This window comes from Agelaius phoeniceus, chromosome 5, assembly GCF_051311805.1.
Source record: "Agelaius phoeniceus isolate bAgePho1 chromosome 5, bAgePho1.hap1, whole genome shotgun sequence".
Classification (NCBI taxonomy): Eukaryota; Metazoa; Chordata; class Aves; order Passeriformes; family Icteridae; genus Agelaius; species Agelaius phoeniceus.
In genome coordinates, this window is record NC_135269.1 from 5,409,263 (window position 1) to 5,433,279 (window position 24,017).

Here is a 24,017-nt window from a genome sequence, read left to right on the forward strand (position 1 = left end):
GCAGGGGATTACGTAGCCGCTGCAGCTCCCAGCTCCGAGCTCCCTCCCGGCGCGGCCGCTCCGGGGCCTGGAGCCGCTCCTCACCCGTGGGTGCGCACCCGACAGGGGCCCGAGCCGCTCCTCACCCGTGGGTGCGCACCCCTGACCGGGGCCTGGAGCCGCTCCTCACCCGTGGGTGCGCACCCCTGACCGGGGCCTGGAGCCGCTCCGTACCTGTGGGTGCGCACCCCTGATCGGACCCGGAGCTGCTCCACACCCGTGGGTGCGCACCGGGCCGCAGCTCCCACACGGTTCGGTGCCCTGGGCCGAACACCCCCGACGGCGCCCGGCAGCCGCGGCGGCGGTCCCGGGGCAGAGGCGGCTGCGGTGCCCCCGGGCCTCGGCCCCTCACCAGCAGGGCTCCCAGGCCGGCACCATGGCGGGGGCCGCCGGGGAGCTCCCTCAGGGCAGCAGGAGCGGCCGGGAGCCTCCGCACGTCGCCGGCCGGAGCCCTTGCTGATGGCCGGTGCCTGCAGGATGGGGCCCTGGGCCGTGCCGTGGATGATGCTCTGTCTGCTCTGCCTGCCGCCCTGTGCCAGGGCCCAGACGAAGATCCCACTGGAGACGTGAGTGTTGCTGTGTACACGGGCGGTGCGGGTGGGAATTGCCTCCCCGACAGTGGCAGGAGCGGCGGGGACAGGGTGCTCCTGAGGGACACATGGCTCGGGGAGCTGGCACTGCCCTGCATTGGCTCCTGGCAGAGGGCACAAACATGGGAGCCACCAATTCTGTGTCCAGGTCTAGGCTAGGATGCAATGCCTCTTCCTCCTCACTCCTCAAGCGTAGCAACTCATCTCTTTGGTTAAGTATTTTGACATCTATTAATGCTCTGCTTGATGCACTGGGCAGCAGAAGGCAAAACCAGTTTAAAGACACGTTCATAAAACCTCGCTGTCGCTGCTGTAACTTGCAGAGATCCCACCATGGAGGCAGACGGGAGTGGCCCCAGTTTGGCAGCTCCCAGTTGAGCAGAGTGGTTTCAGTGGGCGCTGCTGGGTTTCAGGATGCCAGGAATACCCAGGGGATGCACAGCCCTGGCCAGGTTCTGGCTGGGGAAGGTGCACACGGGGTGTTTGAGTGATGATACACCTCTTTGTGCAGAGCAAGGTTTGCAGCTCCAAAGCTCTGGTCCCTTGTGTTGGTCTGGATCAGTGCTGGCTGCAAAGGGCCTGGGTAAAGCACACAGCCGTGTTTATTCACCTGTGTGGCTGTCAGAGGATGTTAGTGAGCGAGGCTGAATGGAGGAAAGAGGCCTCAGCGCTGGTGCTGGCTCCACCTCTCTACAACAGGCGTAATGGCCCTCCCCAGAGCCCCGGAGGGAAGGAATGAGAAGCTGAGCTGCAATACAAAGCACACCCAGCCGTGTTTTGTGCATGCACTGCACGTGCAAGGACTCTAGATGCATTTTTTGGGGGTTTTTGGTTTGCAAACCTTGGGTTTGCAACGCTCCAAGGCCTGCGTGCGTCTGTGTGACGAGCGGCTCCTCCAGCACCGTCACTGCCGGAAAGCTCCCCGCCAGCAACGCAGCACTGGCAGCCCCCCAGGAGCCCAAGAGCTCTCAGCAAGCCCAGTTTATAAAAACTTCACCTTGTTAAGCTGATTTGGACGAGTTAAATCCTTTGAGGATTAGAAATGTCAGTGCCGCCGTTGGTAAAAGCTGTTGTGGGGCAGTCTCTGGGGAGCTGGGACAGGGTTGTGGGTGCAGGACAGCAGCTTGGTCTGGGGAGGAGACAACACTGCCAGCCAGTTTGAGGAGGAAACATCTGAAAAATCAACTCAAGTCAGCTTAAGCACTTTCCTGCCTTTGGGGAAACGTTTTTTATTCAAAAAATTGCCAATAAGGCACTTACAGATGTGCCACCAATACAGCCCATCTGCCCAGGGGCTGCACTGACATTATCCAAGAGGGTCCCAGGAAACTTTGCTGCCAATTCTATTCTTGCACTATCAAGCCCTTCCCCAGCAAAAATGCTTCTGATTTGGGTTTCACAGAAAGGACACAGAGGTTACACAGGATGAAATCCAACTTCTGCCAACTTCAAACCAAGCAAATCAACTTTCTATGTCCAGGATAAATACCGCATAGGAATACCTTTTGGCATTGAAGCCTCTGGCATTTAGAAGCCAGCCTGTCCTTTTTGCTGTTCTTGCCACTGAATACAAGAGCAGGGATTAGAGGCAGGCAATCTCTGACCAAAACCTTTTCTGATGTGTTTCGTTATAATGTGATAGTGAAAAAAAGAGATTTACGTCACTTTGCACAATTTGGAACTTATTCCTGTACAAGAATGAAGAATAAACAATAGAAAAAGAGCTTTTCTCCTCTGGTACTAAAACCAGAGCAATGGCTGAATTAATCCCTGGTGTTTCAAATCCACTCATGAATTTAACCAAAACACAAAAGTCACCCTTTTAAAATGAAATTTCAGCAGGGAAATACATTGGCCAGAGGCCCAGAGGGAGTAAGTCAGCAGAAAATGGCTCTGTTTCATGGGTTACACGGGGACATTTTAGGGACACAAAAGCAGAGTCCTTCAAGCAGCAGCTGGGTTCAGGCAGGGTGAGGTGACACAAGGCTCAGTCGGGCTGTGCTGCTCCCCAAGCCGTGTCTGGCTTTGCTGCATCGTGCTTGGATCACTGCCAGCTCATTCCAGAGCCCGCTCCTCTCTGACTCCAGCAGTGCAAAAATCTGCTCAGTCAGTTCCTAGTGATGCTTCTGGGGTGCCAGTTCGGCACACAAACCACCTCTTCTTCCCTGCTGGACACAGCTCTGCTCAGTAGTGGTGAGGAGTTGGGGCTGGCTTATTTTGGGGTAATGGAAGCACTGGGAAATGCTGGTGGGAGAGGCAAAGATCAACCTGGTGTGGCCTCTTTAGGCTGCTCCTGTTGCCTCTATACACCTGCTCCTGAGCTAGACAGAGCCAGAGACCTTAAAAGAAATTTCTCTGCAAGCTGATGAATTTCAGACTGACCTTTTCTCTTGCTTGCTTATGAAAAAAATTAAGGGAACCTATTTAAGTTCAGCAGGCTGCCCTTAATTTCCCAGTATTCTAAGGTTGCTCATTTCCCTGGCAAATAATTGTCTTTTAAATATGAAAATGCCAGTGTATTTCGGCCTCTTCACTTTCCTACTTTGCAGCTTCCATGAAATGCCACCAGATATGTTTAATGACACAAACTTTAGCCCTGTAACACAGGGATTTGAGACCTCTGAGCCCTCTCATTCCTCTGTGCCCCTTAACTTTCTAACCAGTCCTCCAGAGCAGCCAGTCTCTGCCCCTCTCTTTGGTCCTTCTCTCTTTGTGCCTCATTCTTCCTCTGCTTTGAGACCAGAAGCAATACCAGTCCCTGAGCCAGAGGAGACATCCCAAAACTATACAAACCCCTTTTTTATTCAAATCCTGCTGTTGCTGGAAGTTTCAAGAAGTTGCTCAACTGCAGCCACTAATCAGAAATTAACATCAGAGACTCTTCCACCCTGCTGGGTTGAAGAATGTTGAGGGCTGGAAGGAGCAGGGGCACACTACACATATGACACAAAGCAGAGGTGAGGGGAGGGAAATGGGGTAAAAATAAACATCCCTGCTAAAATTACTGTCCCTTCATGTTTAGGTTTTCTTTTTCTACAGTAAAAGGCAAGGAGACTGTAGAATATTTGTTAAATTCAGCACATTACATCTTGTACATAAAACTTATAAAGCCAGTAGCAGCAGATGGGCATCAATTTAAATGTTGATCCAGAGATCCTCATATCTAAGGGAATGATTAGTCACTACTACAACAAACAGGAAAGCATCCCATGGGATCCCTGTTTCCTCTTTTATTCCAGGCTTGCTAGAATAACTCTGATATAGCCCAATAAATCCTGGTCTCCTAGAAAATATCTGTATGCTTTTTTTCTCTAAGGATGAAATGGTGAGATAAAAGCTCTGGCTCTGCAAATAAGATGCAGAGCACAATGCAAAAAAAAAAAATGAAAAAAAAAAGAAGAAAAGAAATTGACTTCACCTGGTGCCAGTTCACCCTGAGTGGTTAAATATGAATGCCTCATTGCCAATTAAGGATTGATTTAAAAAGGCACCCACTCTCTCATGCTTTTTTTATAGCAGTGAGAAGAGGTGCAGAGCTGAAGCTTTGTGTTTGCTCCAAATTATCCCCTGTAAGAGGGGAGTCTAAGCAGGCTTTCCTAGGTAGAAGTGAGCTCTTGTGGTTATTCCACCATTGCTGTGCTGGCTTTTCTCCTGAGCTCATCTCTGTAGTGGTGTGCTATTTGTGGTGCAACGCACTGGGAAATCAGGCCCTGAGGTTAAAGCCTGCCTGGGACTCAAAGAACTCCCCTGGAAGCTGTAGGTAAGACTCTGCACTTATCATAAATAAGTGTAAGTGGAGAAGGCCACTCATTGCATTAAATAAATCTCTCTTAAGTGAATCCTTGTTGAGGGAGCTGCCTAGCATGGCTTGTGTAAGTGCTGATGAAGTGCTCTGTCAATTTTGGGAGCCATCTATTTTGATTTGGGTGGCTCAGTGTTCAGGCTGCTCCTCAACATCTGAATGTTCTCCACGTGGGATCACTGCCATCCATTATTTCCAGGATGGCACAAGTTGGGGGTGCTTTACAGTGACAATGTGCATAATCAGCTGTGGCATTATTGAGCAGCAGCCCTGCCAGTGAGAGCAGGGAATTTGGCTGGCTCATCAGTCTCTGGCCTGCTCTGCTGGAGGAGCTGAATCCAAGGGGTGAAAATCCAAGGGGTGAATCATGGCACCTTCTCTAAATCCTGACACTTATTTCTCTTCAGCAGATTTGGCACTGGTATCTAGCCCTTCACCCCAGGGCCTGTCAGGAGAGACAAATAGGTGTCTGCAGAAAGCAATTTATTTCCCTTTGCTAGCAACAGAAGGAGCTCAGATGCTATCTAAGACCAAATTTCCATGTCTCAAGTTAGGTCGGACAAATTCAAGGCCAAGCACAGTGACTGAGACCAGCAGACCTCAGTGTTTCTCCCTGCTCCCCAATCCCCTGGGTGGAATGTCCCAGGGCAGCCCTGTCTCCTGCCTTGCTGCTTGTCTGGCTGGAGTCTGGGGACAAAACACTGCCACTGTTGGAGAGTGGCTTGGAGAAATACAGGGGTTTGTGCTCAGGATAATAGAGTTTTACCAGTCTGAAGAGAACTCTGCAGTCTAACCAGCTCTGCAGATTTGGAATTAACACTGGTTTTCCTTCTTTTGGCCTTTTTTAGGGTGAAGTCCTGGGCAGATGCCTTTGGTGGGGAGCTGTACTCCATTGTGACTAAGTATTCAGGCTCTCTCCTGTTGCAGAAGGTAGGCAAAACCTGTGAGGGTTCCCTTTGCTTTGTGACACCTCCCTGTGTGCCTCCCAAGGTTTCCCCCAGGGTGGAGGAAGGAATAAGGCACTGGTGTGCAGCTGTCTTTAAAACCATGGAGCTCCATATCCCTAAGCCCAGAGTGATGCCCTGTGGCCATTCTCCATGAACTGGAGAGCAGATCCATTCAATGCCTTCCCTTCTTTCATCAGCCATTGCTGAGCACTACCTTAATTGCACCACTTTTTGTTAAAAATACTTTTTAACAACACTCCTCATGTTTCCCTCTGATGATCACCTCCTGCTCTCCTATGCTGACCCTTCATTCCTCCTTTCCTAAGTCTCTCTCCTACTCATCACTCACCCCGTCATCCCCTCCTGCATCTCTCCAGCTGACACTAATTTTTTTTCTTTTTGCTTTCTCGTCTGTATTCAGCCAGTTGTTTATCAATTCTTTGCATTTTGCCCTTAAGACTCTGCTTCAGGCAGGTGCCCTGGAAGCCAGGAGGGCAGCGTTTTTCTTGGCCTGTTCACCAGACAGGCACTACTGCACTGAGCTCTCCAGCAGCATTCAAGGGTGTAGCTCTAGGGACTTTAAACAAATGCAGCTGTAGAGAAGCTCCCTTAAGTCAGTGGGGAATGGCTGCTCCTCCTTCAGACCTGGGGATCTCTGCCCTGCACCTCCTAAGTGCTGCTCTGGGGAACTGGTGCCTGCATCCAGAGGAATGCACACTGCACTTTGTGGCCATCCAGTTCTTTTTTCTTTACTCTTTCTCTGATTCTCCAACACAAGCCACGAGTTGCTCCTTACACCTTCTAGGTGTCTGACTTCTGTGTTCATATTAGCAATTATACCTACATCCCAGTGCACAAAGCAGGATTTGGGTATCACATTCCTTGCCTTGCTGCTAAGCCCTGTTTCCCTGTCCCCAGAGTGCTGCTTTTTGCCTGGAGTAAGGGATCATATCCTGCAGCACTCACTTTGCTAAGTTTGACCAGGACTGGCTTTCAGCATCCGTCACCAAGGTCTGTGCTGATCATCAGCTCTTCTTGGGAGGAAAGAGTCACCCTGCAATAAAAAGCTGTCAGCCCTGCTAAAGGTACTTGCACTAACTGTGAGGCAGCAGCAGCAGGGTGTGGATGCAGGCAAAAGTTGGGCTTTTAGCAGTTGTGATGATGCTTCTGCATTGCCTGTTGTCCCCTGGGGTCCCCAGGCCATAATTCCCAGTATCTGTGACTCAGAAGGAAAATGTCACTTTGAGCAGGGGGTACAGATGAGCTTGATCCAGCCTTGCTCTGTAAACACTCCAGCAAAGAATCATCTCCTAAATTCATGTTGTGTTGTGTTCTTCCCTAACTTAACTTGAGCAGTTTAAGTAGCTCAAGTTTATCTTTCAACTCCACTTCTTGAGCTTTTTCATCTCCTGTTGTTTCCCTGGGAAATAAGGGAATAGGGGAGAAGCAGCCAGCACTCACTTCAGTCCTTTTCTTTAGGTAGGAATTCCTCACAATTCATCATCTCAAAGCAGGGACCATCCCAAGAGGGCTCCCACTGCATCTCTGGCACCTCCAGCACTACAAGTGGATGCAGACAGATCTTTTACTAATAAATATGATTTTCATGCACCCTGGCAGAACCTAAATAACTTTATGCAGATTATCTCATTGGCATGTTAGGCCTGGGGAGCCAAACACACCAAAGTCTAGAAATTAAACACATGGATTTACCTGCTCCCCAGGCAGGTAAATCCATGTGTTCTCTTGTTTGGGCTATTACCTGTTTCACATCAAATATTTCTCTGCATGCATGGTTGTGCCCAGATCAGCAGAAGGGTGGGAAGCACAGTGCAGAGGTCCAGGTGATTCTTTTCTCAGTGCTTGTTTAAGTCAACAGGCATTTTGTCTCTGAGGAAATACAGAAGGTGCTGTCATCTCAGTTTGCATCTTATTTCATGTCTCCCTCATGGCTAATGGTCTTGAAGTAACCAGCTTATTGTAGCTGTGAGAATCATAATTTTTCAGTTACTGAATGCTCTGCATGTAAACTTTGTCTTTAATACTTGGCATAAACTTTCTCTTGTGGTTTTCAGTTTGCTTAGTTTTCTTTGGACTTTTTGTTTGTTTCCTCCGGAAGAACCCTAAAATCATGTTGCAAACTCAAGTAGTTGACTTCCTACCAGGCTGTGTCATTCCCAGAGGCCTGGTGAGCTAGCAGACATCCCTTGAATCCCCAAGGGCAGGCTTTTATCCTTCATCTCAGCTTTGCCCTCCTGTTATTAGAAAGCCAAAAAAACATGGCAAAGAACAGACAAACTTGAGAAGTTCAGTCAAGACGTTTTCCTGGGTGAAGATGAAAGGAATGTCTTTCACACTCTTAATTTAGTTCCACTAGCAGTGAGTAATGCAGCACTGTGTATTTCAATAGGCTGAATTTTATGGAGGTGGGAACAAGAATATATACTTGGTGACATATCTCTGTTCACAGATAAAACTTAGGATACTGAATTCTGGATATTCTACTTTTAAATCACCACCCCCGTCACGGCAGAAGGGGAATCTTAATGAATTGCTCCTGCTGTTTTAGGGGAATGCTAAGTGTTAGATGAATAAGAAAAGGTTTTCTGTTAGAGCTGAGCTAACTTTTTGGCCTCTTTTCAAACATCAGATCCTTTCAGCCAGTTCTCCGAAGCCTGACTCCTGTTCTGTAACTTGAAATGATCTGATAGCCTGAACCCCAAGCACAGGTTGTACAGGTCGATCCTGGCCAACTACGTGCACCTAAGCTGACTCTCAGCCATGGTGTCTGGTGACAGTGTTGAAATCACAACTCAGTTGCCCACCATTAGAAAATCTTGGATGAATAGTCATCAATAGGCAGAGATTTCCATGGCAGGAATACAGGCATGTAGTGGTTTGCTGGTTCATTTGTAGGAAAAAAGCTCAAATAGGATTTGAGCTCAAACCTGGTGTATTCCTTAGCAAACTGGAACTTTTGCAGAATTTTTTTTTTTTGGGTTGGGGTTTTTTTCTTCCTATCTCTGGCTGGATCTCAGGGCTGAGTGCCATGAGCAGACTGCTTTTGATTTTTCATGATTACTTTTACCCCAGTAACATCTACTTGTGAGTATGTCAAAAGCACATTAAAAATAATAAGTATTAACAGAGAGGGGGAGAAGCCCTGTTGCTTTTACCTGAGGCTGTGGTACAAGGTAACTGGTGGCAGGTCACTTTGTGAAGTGCCTGCTTGCCCGTGCTGGTGTGTGTCCCCCTTTCCCAGGAGAGATTACCCTGCTCCCCCCAGCAGGGCCTGATTAAAGCTCAGCCTGGCAGAGATCACTTCTCTGCTGGCAGAGCTGTGACACAGAGCTGAAGGGACAGACACCAGCTGGGTGAGTGCTGCAGTCTCTCACCAGCCAGGCACCATGGTCAGGGGTTGTGGCTGCACATTTCCCTTCTGGAAGCGTGGTTACCCCAACCTTCCTGCTCAATCCCTCCTACTTCCCCTGCCTGTCCCAGCGCCCCAGCAGAGGGGATGGGAGGCCTGGCATTTTTAATCCAGTAAAACCCTTGCTGTTAATCATGCCAGACAGAGCAAGCAGCCTCCCTGCCATGCCTGCTGTGGGCTGGATGCTGCTGCTATTTCTGTCTGACCTCCTCAGCCTGCCCCATCCTCGAGGCATTTCTTCCTCTGCCTGTGCCCAGTTGTCCTCCTGCATGGTCAAGGAGCTTCTTGAACAAAAGGGACTCCACAGGCTCACCCTAAAGACATCCAAAGTCCTTTCCCTGCTGCTTCCCTCTAATTCAGAAGTGTCACTAGAGCCCCTGCCATCTCCGTGCCCTTTTCACCACCTCATTTTTTTTGCCCAGCCCTGGCTGAGATTGCTGCTCTGATGCTAACACAGTGTGAGGGTGGAGGGGGGGCTGTACACACTGCAGACAAAACTGATGATGAGGGACCAGGGAATTGCAATTGGTTGCCTTTGTGTTTCCAGATTGCTCGGGAGATAAGGCTCTGTCTTTTCTGAAATCAGTTAATTGTCCTGTGTCCTTTCACAGGTTTCATTAATCTTTCTTTCTGGCTATCTCTGTTAGCAGTGGGATTTTTTGCAAAGGAGAAATAAAGACCATTTTAGCCAGTCTTAAAAGAACAGATTTAAGGAGGCAGACCATGCTTACACAATTTAGATTACTCTTGTTTTTTTTTTTAATTCCTAGGTTATATGAAACGTGGTGAGAATAAACTGGTTATCTCTAAAGCTGTCAGATCTAGATCCTCCTCATTACAGCACCTCTCCCCATGGAGGCAGCAGCAAGTAGCCATGCTCATAATTCCTAGGTTTTGGGAATTGCCTCTGTGGTGCTCTTGGCCTAAATTATTCTCCTGGTGCCCAAAAAGTGGCATCATACCTGTGTATCTCAGCTTTCCTTGGCAGTCTCCTCTGTAAGCACTGAGCAGGCCCTTCTTGCTGGAGAGCTGGCAAGTTCCCTCCCAGGTGGGGTGGCTCTGGGGCAGGACAGCCCCTGCACTGCCAGGACATCTCCCCAGCAGTGCCCCAGAGCACATGTGACATGGGAGGAGCTGCAATGAGAGCACATGGCTCCATTCCCTTGTGGGAATGGTGTGTGATGTGTATAAAGCTGCTGTGGATGTCAGTGCATGGTTTGGGTTTTTAAAAGTTGGCCTTCTGCTTCTCTCTCACTTGTAGGCACTGATAGCTTCAGGTGCATTGCTCCTTTCAACAGCCACAAGCTCACAGTTGGATCAGTTGTTTTTACTTGGTCAAAGTGCTTTGAGTTATGGCCACTGATCTGCACATCCTGGATTATGGGGTGGAAAAGGGGGGAAGGCAAAGATGGAAGGTGATAAAATCAGAGCAGTTGTTTCAACACAAAGACAATACCCAGCTAGCAATGATAGATTCATCCCTCTCCTTAAGAACCTCCTGCTCAGCAGGATTTTCTTCCTTCCCTTGGGTAGAAGTACAAAGATGTGGAGCCAACCCTGAAAATCAAGGAGGTGGATGGCCTGGAGCTGGTGAAGAAGTTCTCGGAGCAGATGGAGAGCATGCTCCGCAGGAAGGTGGAAGCTGTTGAGGTATGACCACTGCCTTTGGGGCTTTGGGAGGGAATTTGTGTCCTGCCAGCCCTGGAGCAGCAGGCACGGGGCTCTGCCTGCACCAGGAGTGTGTGGGTGCAGGGGTTGTGTGAGGACTTCCCTGCCCAGGCAGGAGCCTGCTGGTGCAGCTGGCTGCTCACGCTGAGCTTTAAGCAGACACTGGTGGGAGGATGTGGGCGTTCAGACAAGGGGATGCTGGCTTCTCCCTCGGCTCAAATTAGAAAATAAGACAAAAACAAAGTCTAGGAATAAATATGAGGGAACGAGCACTCTTTTAGGAGACAAGCTGTTTAAAAAGGGGGAGAAGAAAACCTCTCAGAAGTGAAAAATCCAGTTCATCCTTCCATAAAGCACTCCGGCTGCTGAAGACTAGGGCCTTGTTTCAGCTGTGTGTGTGGCTCAAGGGGAATTTCTGCACCTCCTGAGCACAGGCTGCAAGGAAGGTGCTTGGATTTCCAGCTGTGTACATGGGGAAGTGTGGAGGAGGTGGCAAAGGGTCTGTAGCTGTTGCAGTGTGGGAGATCAGAGCAGGTAATCGTTCTGGCCCCCCTTGCTTCCTGCATCTAAGGATTTATCATATTCCTGTGTGTTTACCTACTATGAAAAGCATATTTCTGTAGTCACAGAGCCTTGACTGTTTAAGGCTTCTAATGTGGAAAAGTCATCCAGAAACACATCATTTGAATCTCCAAGTGAAATGTGGGCACATTTAGTCCCAGAGCTTTGGCCAATAACATTAAATTCTTAGCCAGACTTCTCCAGTGTTTGGATTGCCTTATCCTTTGTGAAAGAGCAAAATGTAGTTTTGCTGAGACTGTTGCTGATTGTGCAACCTTGAAAACATGTACGTGTTTAGTTGGATCCCTTCCCAGTCTGTACCAATTGAGAATTAGTGCCCTGAAGCATCATACTGGAGAAAACTGGCTGATTTTATTGCCTTCCATAAATGGTAAGAGCTTACAAATGGCCACAGCATTGCTGAGCCCTTTACAAAATCCAGTCATGGTCTTTGTCTCAGTAACAATACCAGACTGAGACTCCCACAAGGCCTTTTCCTTTGATGAGATACTGACATCAAGCTGGGGCTGAAATGCCTTTCCCATGGCTTTTTGGAAGGGTTCATGGAAAATGAAATTAAAATCTGTCTGTTGTTTCTCTAAATGGACCTGTTTCTGTTTGTATATGTCCTGTGATATCTACAATTGCTCTGGGGTTTAGCAGGGACTCTGGAGTAGTAGGTGTGAATACACTTGGCAATAAATAGCTGCAAATAATGTACCTTCCAAGCTGTAAAACTGTAGCACAGAATGACAGGTCAGCAGGAGAGGAGGGAAAGAGGGAAGATTATAACCCCAGACGTGGCTGTGGCGAAGGAGGCAATCGCTGATACAGAAGGAAGAACTTCTGGAGGGCTTTGCCCCAGCACCCACTCACCTTCCTTTCTGTGTGCTTGCTTTAGAGGCTGGTGGAAGCAGCAGAAGATGCAGATCTGAACCATGAGTACAACTCCTCCCTGGAGGTGAGTTTATCCTGGTCAGTGACAAACATGGCACACATCCTCAGGGCACAGCCAGGAACCCACCCCACCAGGTTCCTGGGCTTGGGAATTGCCTTGTCTGCAGGACACTCAGAGACTGCTGCAAGTAAGAGACATCCTTGACAGATCCCGAACCTAGGAACACCAAAAAGATTTGTCCCTGTGGCTCTGGGAGGGGAAGGATTTGGGAAGAGATTGGGCTGTGTGATATTATTGGCATTACTCTTACTGCACTGGCCAGCACTGTCATTATGTGATGTTTTAGTGCAAATTAGCTGGCACTTTGTGGGTTACTTGACTGGAAAATGAGCTAAAAATTGAGTGTGAATGAACAATGAGGAGGATGCTGTTACAAATACCCACAGCAAACCTTAATCCAAATGAACTGAGTTTCTCACCATCTTTCTTAACAGCTCCCATCATCTTTTCTGTACTAGACAGACACCCACTCATCAGGACTTCCCTTAAGGTGAAAGTTTAGTGCTGCCCAATCAATTTGGATAATTGGCTTTCTGTTAGTAACTGTTTGTTGTGGCCAAGCTGTGGGATTATTGCTGGTGAGGGGAGCTGGAATGAAAAGGCTGTGGAAGGAAATTCTCTATACACAGTACAAGCACAGGCAGCTCAGCAGAAGGACAGGCTACCCCTGGAAGTACATGTCTCAGTGCTGGAAAAGATGAAAACGCTCCTTGAAATCAAGCTGGTTACTAATTTCAGTTCACTTTTTTTTTTTCTTAAGAGTCCCATTAGCCATGTTAGGTGGGTCAGCTGCATTCACAGTAAGGGGCATGGGTGAGTTGAGGTACATGACTGTATTTGCACACTCCATTTGCACCCTCTGAGTGCTGCTAGTGCTTGAACACTAATCCTTATGTAACCCCTGGCTCAGATAAAGTCAGCAGAAGCACCTTAAAAACATAGGTTAGCCAAGGACAAAGAATGCCCTGGATGTTCTAAAGTGACTGTAGATGGTAAATCCCCAATGACCTTCACGGGTGGGGGGACACTGCATTGTCTTTGAGCACCTTCTGCTTGATCCTTTGCTCTCAATGAGTGCCTCCTACTTAGTGTGCCAGAATGAGGGGATAATCCAGCTGGATGTCCAGCAGTGAACTCAGTAAGGGACAGCTGCAGAGACAGGCTGGGTGAGGTCAGCACTGGTGTGTCCTGTGCTAAACCTGGGAGCCAGACCCTGTAAGACCCTTCACCTTTCCAGCTAATCCCTTGAATACATCTGAGGGGCCACAGGAAGCTGCTACCCTGCCCCTGTGCTCTTCAGTGGCTCTTAATAAATGCTCCTGGCATTGACAGTGCTATCAGTCATATGGGCATATGACAGCAACCAAGTGGCCAGAAACCATCATTTGGGCAGCTTGACACTTCCAGTTGGTAATAGCTTGTTTGTGGCTCATTTTGATCCTCTTTGAAGCCCTGATTCTCCACGTGTCCCCTCTTTGTTTTAAACAGTGCTGGTAATAGTTTGTCCTATTCTCTCTTTGTCTTTTTTCTATTGTCTTCATCAACAGTTTGATTACTACAACTCTCTCCTGATTAATGATAAGGATGAAAATGACAATTATGTGGAGCTTGGGGATGAATTCATTCTGGAGCCAAATGAGCATTTCAATAACCTGCTGGTGAACACAACCTACAGTGATATCCAGCTGCCCACCAATGTCTACAACAAAGGTAATGGCCTCTGCTTTCTCACTGCTGGTAGGATGGTGTGGAAATTATCAGCAGCAAAACTGAAAATAAGGATGGGAATAGAAAAATAATAACTGACACAGGGAAAAAAAAGGCAGAGTTGGAAAGGTGCTGTCCTAAGGGTTATGGGGGAGCTGGAGTCAGTTGGCTGCTGTGAGAAGAAGGAAGAGTCAGTTCCTAGAGGAGATGCCCATGAGAAACATCAAGGAGGTATGAAACTCTTGCACTAAGGAGACAACAGTATGGAACTCTTGCAATATAATGACAACACCTTTCAAATATTAAAAGGGAGTGTTGTTTCTCACTCTTCTGAGGAGATGGGGGCATGGTAGGACAGCCCAGGCTTTGTCAAGGAAAGGGCAGGCAAAGAAGAAAAGCAAGATTCAATGAGGAAAAGAAGAGAGAGAGTACAACTATGTAAAGCCTGTGATGGCCTCCCTGGGTCTCTGAGAGCATTATTCCAACCAGACGTAGGGCTCAAGGGCAGACAAGGCTGGAAAGAGAAATGGGGCTAATAGTGTCAGACCAAGCTGAGATCACCTGCAGTGGCCAGTGGTGGCCTGGCCTCCAGGATTCACTTGAATGGGCAGAGAACAGGATGCATCAATGTAAAAGCTTTGGACAAGATTGCATTCCTCCTGAAGCTGCCTTTGTTCCCATCCCTCTCCTCCATCAGGGGTGCTGGATGTCCTCCCTTCTTTTACACAGTTTTCTCCCCCACAGACCCTGACATACTCAATGGAGTTTATATGTCAGAAGCCCTGAATCCTGTTTTTGTGGACAACTTTGAAAGGGATCCCACACTGACCTGGCAGTACTTTGGCAGCTCCACTGGATTCTTCAGGCTGTACCCAGGTAAAATAGTAGAGATTGGCTTTGCTCTTTCAGTGCTACACAATAATCTTGCAGGACAGGGCCTGTGCCATGGAAGAATCCACTCTGGGAAGTCTGGGGCTATCCTAGCCCCAAGAAGGGTACGATTTTGCAGTGAGCAAAATGGGCTGATAAGGCTGAAGGAGTTATTCTGCAGGCATAAACCCCTTTCTCCCATTAGAATCAGCCCCTCTCATGCACACTGTTCATGCAACCCCAGAGGAGTCTGCTGGCAGGGGTCCTCCAAAAAGCTCTCAAAACACCATAGCAGGGCTCCCCTGAGGGTTTGAGTGGTGGCCAAAGCCTCTCTGAGGACACACGTGGCAGATGCAGCTGGCCAGCCTGACTGGTCATCCACTCACCAGCTGTGAGTGCACATTAGGTCACAGCCCAGGAGGGAGGTCCTGTGCTTGCAGGAACCCTTGAGATGCTCTGCAGCTGCAGCCTGCCTGGTGCCACTTGGTCAGATGGCTGCATGCCCTTGGTCTGTGACCTGGCACATGCTGGGGAAGGTGAAAGCAGAGATGGCTGTGAGCAGAGCCTGTAGCGGGGAATCTGGGATGCATCCCAGTCACTGCTGCTGCTTTTTTATGTTCTCCACCACCCTCTGTGAGAAAAAAAAAAATCTGTTGTTGAGAACTACATCAAGGTGAGAAAAAAAAACTCAAAGTAGAAGCAGTTGCTTTGCAGTTGAACAGACTATGCCTAGGTACATTTTTTAATAAACAGTTTACTCAGAACTGCCAAAGACCGAGCAGCTCTGCTTGTATTTCTGCAGAATGGCCCCTGCTGTGGCTGGCCATCCTCCTGTGCTCCCTGGGGTAGCCAGGTCTCAGCAGGGAAACATCAGCAGTGCAGGTGCCTGGGGAGCAGGTGTCTGCCTGCTGTGAGTGCTGATTGCTCCTCTTGCTGCTCCCCTCAGGAATAAAGTGGTTACCAGATGAGAATGGAGTCATCTCCTTTGACTGCAGAAACCGTGGCTGGTGAGTTTTGGAGAGACTTGGCCAAAGCACCTTTGATCCTTCCTCTCTCCCCCTTCTCCAAGGTGACGCCTTGGGGAGCTGCTGATCTCTAATTAATGTCCTGTGGTGCCCCTGCAAGAGATGGGGGGTGTGGTATTTTCTGAGATCCCTGTTGTTGGAAGGAATGATGAATCTGACTCCATGTTCTCAGAAGGCTAATTTATTATTTTATGATCTATATTATATTAAAGAATGCTATACTAAAACTATACTAAAGGATTCAGACAGAAGGCTAAAAGATACTAATGAAAACTCATGACTTTCTCTTCACAGTCCAACACAGCTTGGCCCCTGATTGGCCAATAAGTAAAAACAATTCACATGAAACCAATGAAACAATCGTCTGTTGGATAAACAATCTTCAACCACATTCCAAAGCAGCAAAACACAGGAGAAGCAAATAAGATAATTGTTTTCATTTTTCTCTGAGGCTTCTCAGCTTCCCAGGAGAAAATCCTGGGCAAAGGGATTTTTCAGAAAATATGACAGTGATGGGGGGTACATAAATAAAGGTAATAGCAGGTTGTGAAGCCCTGCTAGCAACAGTTTTCCCTGTGGGATCTACCATGTGCCACATGGAAATTACACTTCTGTGGCGGGGAGGTGGTGGGGATATTTAAGTTTCAGAACTGTGGTGTGTTTCAGAATTCTTGGATGTATGTCTGCAGTAGGCTCAGCACTTCCCAGTGCAGGAAGTGAGGTGCTGGGGCCAGCCTGTTCCTGCTGGGCAGCTGTGGCCATGATGCACGTGGTGCTGTGGCTGGCAGGGTGACAACAGCATGCCCAGCATTCCTCCTCCCTAGCTCTCACCCTGCTTCCTCCTGCTCCTTGTTGTGCAGGTACATCCAAGCAGCCACCTCTCCCAAGGACATTGTCATCATTGTGGATGTCAGTGGCAGCATGAAGGGCCTGAGGATGACCATTGCCAAGCACACCATCGTCACCATTTTGGATACTCTGGGAGAAAATGACTTTGTCAACATCATTGCAGTATGTCTGCCTCCCTTCTAGTACTGAGCTCTCTCCTGGTGCCTCACACCCCCTCCTCCTTCCCCTCAGCAAATCACAGTGACCTACCTACAGCAGCACTTCTGTTGGATTGGGGAGATTCCCCCAGGACCCTTGGGAAGGCAGCTCTGTGGTCAGCAGGGTGGCTGCCAGCTCACTTCGTCTCTCCTCCACAGAGGGTGTTGGCTGCATCTTTTTGCTTTCTTAGGGATATGACTGCAACAGATAAGGGCTACAGAGAAACACCTGAGCAAATAATTCACCCAGCTTGCCATAACACTGAATTTGGGTCCAGCAGCAGCAGTGTAATCCTCAGGATAATGTGTCCAGGCTAGAAAACTACCACCATGTGCCTTTTTGTGCCCCAGCATCCTGCAAGGCTGCCCTTAGCATTCTGAGTCCATCAGCTGGGCTGCACGGAGCTTGGTCAGGAAGCTTCAGTGTTACTCTCTTCCTTTTTGAGCCCTGGCAGGGTGAGGATGGGCTGGTTACCCACAGAAAACCACACCAGTGACCACAGAAAACAAAACTTCTTTCCATGACTCATTGCAAGACTGGTGCCATGTTAAAGACTCCTTGCCTTCTAATTTTCAAAGCTAATTCAAACACCATCTCCTTCCCCAGGCTTCTTTCTATGATAGCTTGCCAGGGCACAGCCACTGAGATATAAATTCTGCTTTTTGTTGATAGCTTCTTATGTTAGCTAATTAGAAACTCCAGTGGCAACAATTCTGTCTTTATATGACTGGACAGATGGAAGAGTGAACAGTGTTGGCAGAAAAATGGAAGGGGAGTCATTAAGGAGTTTGAAATATCATCTGTTCTTCAAAAACAATCCCAGAAATACCATGTTTATATAGATATAGATATATATATAGATATGTTTTTTAATTTTTTTTCTTTACTGCACTCACACCAAGAACCTGCTGGCTCAGAGATCTTATAGCCTGACCTAAGTTCCTATTGATCAGCTGAGTATCAGTGGCCTCTTAGGAATTGCACTCTTCTGAATCCTGCAGGAAAAGGTTCACAGGGGCCTTACCAAGCTTTTCCTCACATTTCACAGCCTAGAATCATCCACTCCCCTAATTATCCCAATCCAGTGGATGTGTGCTAATCTGCTTTGTTATTGTTCAGCTGTGCACCAGAGGCTTCAAACTTCAGGTTACAAGGTTCAGCTGGGGACTCACAAAGTCTCCAGAAGTGCAAACTGTGTGCAGAAAGTGCTGGAAACAAGGCCAGGGATACAAGTTCATAAAGTGAGGATAAAAACTTTGTAGTGTGAGTGGGGGAAAAAAAAGTAACTTTGTATGTTTAGATATGCTCAGCTAGAACTCAGCAAAACACTAATTAATGCATTCTTCAAACAAACGGAAGAGTCATCAAAATCCTAGTTTGCCATGATAACGATAAACAATTTTTAAGGGAAATGGGTATAAAATGGCATCATGTTCCATGCGGCTTTCTGTACACACACCTAGGACATGAACCCATTTTGTGAATTTTCTCCCATGACAACCCCTTTCTTCTTGTTTTCTCTTTGCAGTACAATGATTATGTTCACTTTATTGAGCCCTGTTTTAAGGGTATCCTGGTCCAAGCAGACAGAGATAACAGAGAGGTGAGTACCAGGCCCCTCTCAGTGTAACTCAGGTAGCTCTTTTCATGTAGGCAGAGCACAGGGTTGAGATGCTGTGAGATGAACCTCCAGGGACAAGGAACAGGGTTTGCATTTCAGAAGCCAGCACCAGTTCAGGGCTGTGTGGTGGCTCTGTGGCTCACCCTTAATTACCCCAAGCTGCTGTGTAACACAGGGTCCCCACTGCTGCACCATCAGCAGACCTAGCCCAGGCTGCCTTATTAAAAACTGTGTGCAGAGGGAAGAAGGTTTCCATCTTAGACACCCCACATCCTCAGCCCTCAGAAATGAGAATAATCAGTCCTTTCCTGGTGAATATGTTCTCAGCCTGGCCTGATCCTTCATCAGGGTGGATTTGCCAGCAAGCCCTCTCTGAGGAGGGATTTTGCTGCTCTGATCCAGGATGGTTCAGCAGCCCTGAGGTGGCCAGCCTGTGTCCAGCTGCTCCACCACCCTCCTGGCTGACTGGTATTTTTAGCTTCTCTCCCTATTTTGTTTTCCTCTTCTCTCAGTTTTTTTAATTTGTATTACTACATCCCTGTATGCCTTCATCAACCAGATTTCTTTCCCAGATTAGCCCCTAGGCCACAGGGTATGACTACACAGGGTGATGCCTTTGCAGGGATTCCCAAAGGATTCCCAAACATCCTAGACACTATCTAGCAGAGAGGTTTAATTTAAGCAGGTCAGTGCTGCTTAAGTCATAGACAAGCATTCAGTTTTTTCTTTTTCCCCATCCTGTTGCTTTTGGGGGCACAGGATGTTTTTTTTTTCCTGAAGGAGCAGTTAAGGGCAGATCAGATTTCCAGTAGTTTTGCCCCTTCCATGATCTTACATGGATCCTCAGTGGTTCACAGTCCAGAGACAGAGAAATGCAGTCCTGCTGGAGCTGCATGGGCACAGCCTTTTCTGGGCTACCCTTTCCTGCTCTGCTCAAAGGGAACACCCTGCCTGCAACTCATTCCTGGTTTTTTTCCTTTTCTTTTTGCCAGCACTTCAAGCAGCTGGTGGAGGAACTGCAGGCAAAAGGAGTGGGGACTGTGAGCAAGGCTTTGACAGAGTCCTTCAAAATCCTGAGAGAGGTAAGAGTTGGTGCTGGTGTGAGGCTTGAGTGTCCCTGCCCAGCCCTGCACTCCTCTCCCCCAGTGACAGCACATCCCTCAGGCTGCTGCAGTGGGGAGCAGGCAGGAGCTAATCTCATGGATCCCACATTTGTCACAAGCAGTGTGCAGGGCTCACCTGTCTTAGGGGAAGCATTGGTTGGTGCATGATGTCCACAGCCAGCAGTCCCTGCCCAGGAAGGATCAGGAGCCAGCAAAGCTGTGGCTTCATGAGTTTTCTTAATAAGCCCCACAACTGGGCATTGCCCAGGCACCTTTACAGATGGTGGCAATAAAATACAGTGGATAGCTGAGGGCCACAATTCTGGTTGTAAGTAATGTTATTAGTGAGCAGTGATGATAATGAAGACATGGAAGATTATTCTTCAGATTTATTTCAATGTCACTTTGCTGAGTGTCAGTGCTTGGGGAAGAAATCCCAGGTAGAGGAGAATTAATCCCTCTGAAAAGAACCATAAATTATTCATTGCCTCATTGAATAGGAAATTCAGTAGCCTGGAGGAAAACATACAATTTAATTCTGTTTCTTAAGGAATGGTAACAAGAAAAAGGACCAAGAACCAGCTGAATGCCCCCATCCCCTCATGGCACTGTCTATAGTGGGCTTGTGGATCATAGAAAGGCTTGGGTTGGAAGGGGCCTTAAAAGCTGAGACAAAATATGTCCTCCACTGAAATAGCTGAACCAAAAATACCTCCAGGGAGTGTTGTCCATGCACCCCAGTGGACTAATGTGACTCCACTGCAGTGGAGAATAGAGAAGAAACTCCTTGGTGGGTAAAGAATTTATTTCTTCTGTCTATTTAGCATTTAAAAATGCAGTCAATTTCAGCAGTCATAACTTATTGTGATCCTTGTTGATTCTCTCTTGCTCAATGAGCTCTGAACAGCTCTGAGATTGCTCTTGGAGAGTGCAGCACCCAGTGGTGATAGAGCCTTCTGCTGTTACTCACTCACAAGGTGAAGTACTGCTTCCCTCGTGCCTTTTGCTCACCTTGGGTGTGGGGAGGAGGCTCAGGCATTGAGCACCTGCAGATGAGGGAAGGTGTCATGCTCTTCTGTGCTTAGGAGATGGCTGTCCATAAAACAACATCTTTGTTACCAAAGAAATGTGTGAAACAGAGTGCCTTAATATCAGCAGCTGGAGCACCCCAGGCTCTGCAAGTTGCACATCTTAAGATAAAAGGGTGTCCCCTGCCAAGTGCTTATGTGGTTTAAGGGCTCTCTGAAATCATCTCCTCGAGTTTCTTAGACCTGTGTCGGTAAAAGCAGAGGAAAAAGGTTTTTGTCAGTTATTTATTGTCAAAATAAATCTGTGCAGTCACAGTTAGCAGAAGGGGCAACTTTGGTGGAATTGACCACCCCCTTCTCATCAGACAAAATTCCCACTCTCAGCTGTTCCTCAGGCTCTGCTGTTATTGCTCATGGGAGCACACGCAGGAGAATGAAAATTGCAGCATCACACTGATGAAACAGGCTTTGCTGATTACAAGAGACAACCAGTAATAATATCTGTAATGAAAGTGGCTGCAAAATTTCCCTGGTAATTTTCCTCAGTCCAATTGCTTACAGAATTAATAGCCCAGCAGAGACCCACTCAATGAGGTATGAGTAGCAAAGATGGGTTGAAGAAGAGCACAAATCTCTCACTGTCTTTGTTCTCATCCATTATCCTCTGGGGGAGACAGGGCATATTTTAATCCATGACACAATCTGCAGATCAGTTTCAGGAGAACAGCTAGCCAGAAACCCCCCCCTGTCCCTCTCTGCCATGCTCAATAAACCACTTGAACTCTCCATTTCAATTTAGCCACAAACCAAGTGGTTTCAATAAAATAGGCATCCAAGGGAAGCCATGGTCTTAAGCACACATTTATGAAGTGCTTCAAAATTCTCAGGTGTTAAGTGCTATCTTTTGAGATATTTTCTTATTTATTAAATTTTAATCTGTCTCGCTGCTCTCTCTGTTTCAACAAGCTTGGCCTGCCCTGTTCTCTCCCCTTTTTCCTGCAGGATTTATACCCCTTTGTTCTGCTTCCAGGCTGCCTCCCCTGAAACACCACCCTCCCAACAGTGTGTGAGTGCTGCAGCTGAGAGCTATCAGGTGCTAAGCAGAGCAGAATAATTGCCTTCCCTGTTTTACACACCGTAGTCCTCTTAACAGGACGTAAGACAACAGCTACAGTTTTTTTCCAGGCACTGTCACATTGTTAATTCCTATTCAGCTGATGTGTCTCTGCAGCATCCCTCCCCAGGCAGTATCCACCCTCCTCTTCTGTGTTCAAGCCACTGCCTCTGCTTTCCAATGTGCATCTGTCCTCCTTTCTCAGGATACACTCAGAGCAAGTATTTTGAAAGCTGTTACTTTTCCCACCCTGTAGAGGACAAGAAAAGCCAAGTTCTGCTTTCCAAGGCCACCTTGGAAGGATGTTTCCTCTTACCACCAGGCTGATTTAATGGTACCTTGACTCAGTGTTGATCTCAGAAATCACATAAACGTTGAAGTTAATTGAGTGGGTCATTCCAGAATGGCTATAGGTGGAAAAAAAGATGATGAAGCTGGTAACAGACTGGATTTCTGTGAGACACAAAATTCTGAGTAACTTGAGCAAACTGGTACCATAAAAAGAATGAACCTGTGTGCTGATTTAAGTAAGCAAAGGTTTGTGGTCTCTCACCTCTCACTTGTGTGTATTTATTTGCACATTCACAAGATGCATGTGCTACTAATTTTTCTAGTAGCATGGTAGATGTTTAAGGAGAGTTTATCCATCCATATTCTAGGTTGTCTGTTAGTTGCTTCTGCATCCTTTGGGATCTTGTATAGTCCCAGACAGGTCTCAGCCCATGAAGCAAGTAGTTTAGCTACACCTTCTGCAATTCTTTCCCTTCATGCTGAATTCAAATGCTTTAAATTAGTTTTCTCTTTGACCCTACCACCTTGTGACCCTGCCTCTAATTCATTTATTCATTCTTTTCTTAGTTTCTTACTACTTCAGCAGATGCCCGGTCATTACAATATTTTCCTTTTGATTATAAAGGATGAAGGTTCTAAAGCATCTCTGCCTGACCATCTCCCTCTGATTTTTATCATCTGGCATTGTATTATTTTTACTCCCTTTCTTGCTTCTTCTATGAACACTTAGAAATTGTTTCTTGATTCCAGTCACATTTTTATGGACCCAGATTCTACAGCATATTTTTCAGGATATGCAAACCTCAGACTTTCCTGTTTACCAGTTCCTTCTATCTTGCTTAATGCCCTTTCTTGTTTCTCCTTCACTGGCTTTGTTTTCTTGTCTACTGCTGATTTTCTCCCCATGAGATGCTTTCCACCAAGTTTGAATTTTCAGTAGTTCTGGAGGCCATTCCAGAGGCAGGTTTGCATAAATAATGGAGCAGGAGGAGATGGAGAGGGGCCGCTCAGTCCCCTGGTCAGACATGCACATAATGTGCACGCCTGCCTGCACATCTCTGGGCCATGCTGATGGTTCCAATCTCTTCACTGGGAGCTCTGTGCCAGCCTGTAACTGCAGAGTAAAAGGCAATGAGCAAACAAGGGAGTACAGGAAACTGTGACCCTGAATTAATTCGATCATGCCTCTTAGTCCTGGCAACGTGACTGAAGTTACACAGCTCTGTGCCTCCTTCACTGACCCAGCTCTAGCCTGCATTTCTTCAGACATCTCTTCTGTGGACATGTTATTCCTCATCTCCCTTTCTTTCATGCTCCTGAGACTTCAGTCAGAGCAGGGAATTATGCTCAGAGCTTGCTGCAAATGCTGTCAGATCATTTGCTACAGCTGCAGCCAGTCATAAAGGACCTAAAAACCAGGGATTACCTCTTGTTCGTTTGTTTTCTAAATCTGTCTTTTTAATCTCCATTTCTATGACACTGATGATCTCATTTTCCTTGTTGAAAATATCATCTACTCCTGTAATTAGGAGATTGCTGGTTCTGATACACCATCCAATTTCTCAGTATCTCAGAATTATGAGTTCTGAAGTAAGCTTCATGAAGAGATCTTAAGTCGTTTGATGAAATGGTGGGTGACCTTAATTAAGTGTTAATTTAATAATAATCCAAACAGACATATTGTAGATTGCAACAGTTTGGAATAAGCTGCTTTCATAACCACAAGGTTCCTGTGTCTGTGATCTGAGCCTCTTTCTGACAGCCTCTCCTGCACCCTGTGCCTCCCTCATGGACACTCACACTGTCTGTTCTCCCTGCTAATCTGCACTCAGCTGATCTCTGGCCTAGAAATAGCTCACTTGAGGCTCTGGTTTTTTCCTACCTGCTGGTCTTTAGCAAAATCCCATGAGGCTCTCACCTGTTTTTCTCCTTTGATAAGAGCATCCTTTGCTTGTTCCTGTTGTATACCTTCAGCCTTTACTGCCTGTCTCCCCTCTGAATGTGCTGCTGTGGGGACATGAGAGAGGAGGAGCACATCCAAACACCTCATCCTGACTTGGTATTTCCCAGAGATGTTTCCCCTGAGAGCAACTAGTTAGAAATGACCCTATTACAGCACCCTTCAGATCACTCCTGCTCCATCTGTCCTGGTTCTGCTCAGTGATACAAGCAGGGGCACAGCCAGAGAGGGGTTTGTACCTGTGGTCATGCAGAAG

The 24,017-nt window shown here is 47.3% G+C and overlaps 1 protein-coding gene across 1 annotated transcript in view; it reads left to right on the forward strand.

The window, feature by feature from the left end:
* The first annotated feature begins 275 nt into the window (after nucleotides 1-275).
* CACNA2D4 (calcium voltage-gated channel auxiliary subunit alpha2delta 4) overlaps nucleotides 276-24,017 on the forward strand; it is a 121,429-nt gene continuing 97,687 nt past the window's right edge. Inside the window, exons 1-10 of the mRNA XM_077178189.1 lie at nucleotides 276-605; nucleotides 5,280-5,361; nucleotides 10,342-10,458; nucleotides 11,939-11,998; nucleotides 13,543-13,705; nucleotides 14,447-14,578; nucleotides 15,519-15,579; nucleotides 16,458-16,608; nucleotides 18,173-18,247; nucleotides 19,258-19,347. Coding sequence (XP_077034304.1) covers nucleotides 499-605; nucleotides 5,280-5,361; nucleotides 10,342-10,458; nucleotides 11,939-11,998; nucleotides 13,543-13,705; nucleotides 14,447-14,578; nucleotides 15,519-15,579; nucleotides 16,458-16,608; nucleotides 18,173-18,247; nucleotides 19,258-19,347 — 1,038 coding nt within the window. The 5' untranslated portion in view covers nucleotides 276-498. The remainder of the gene's footprint in view (nucleotides 606-5,279; nucleotides 5,362-10,341; nucleotides 10,459-11,938; nucleotides 11,999-13,542; nucleotides 13,706-14,446; nucleotides 14,579-15,518; nucleotides 15,580-16,457; nucleotides 16,609-18,172; nucleotides 18,248-19,257; nucleotides 19,348-24,017) is intronic.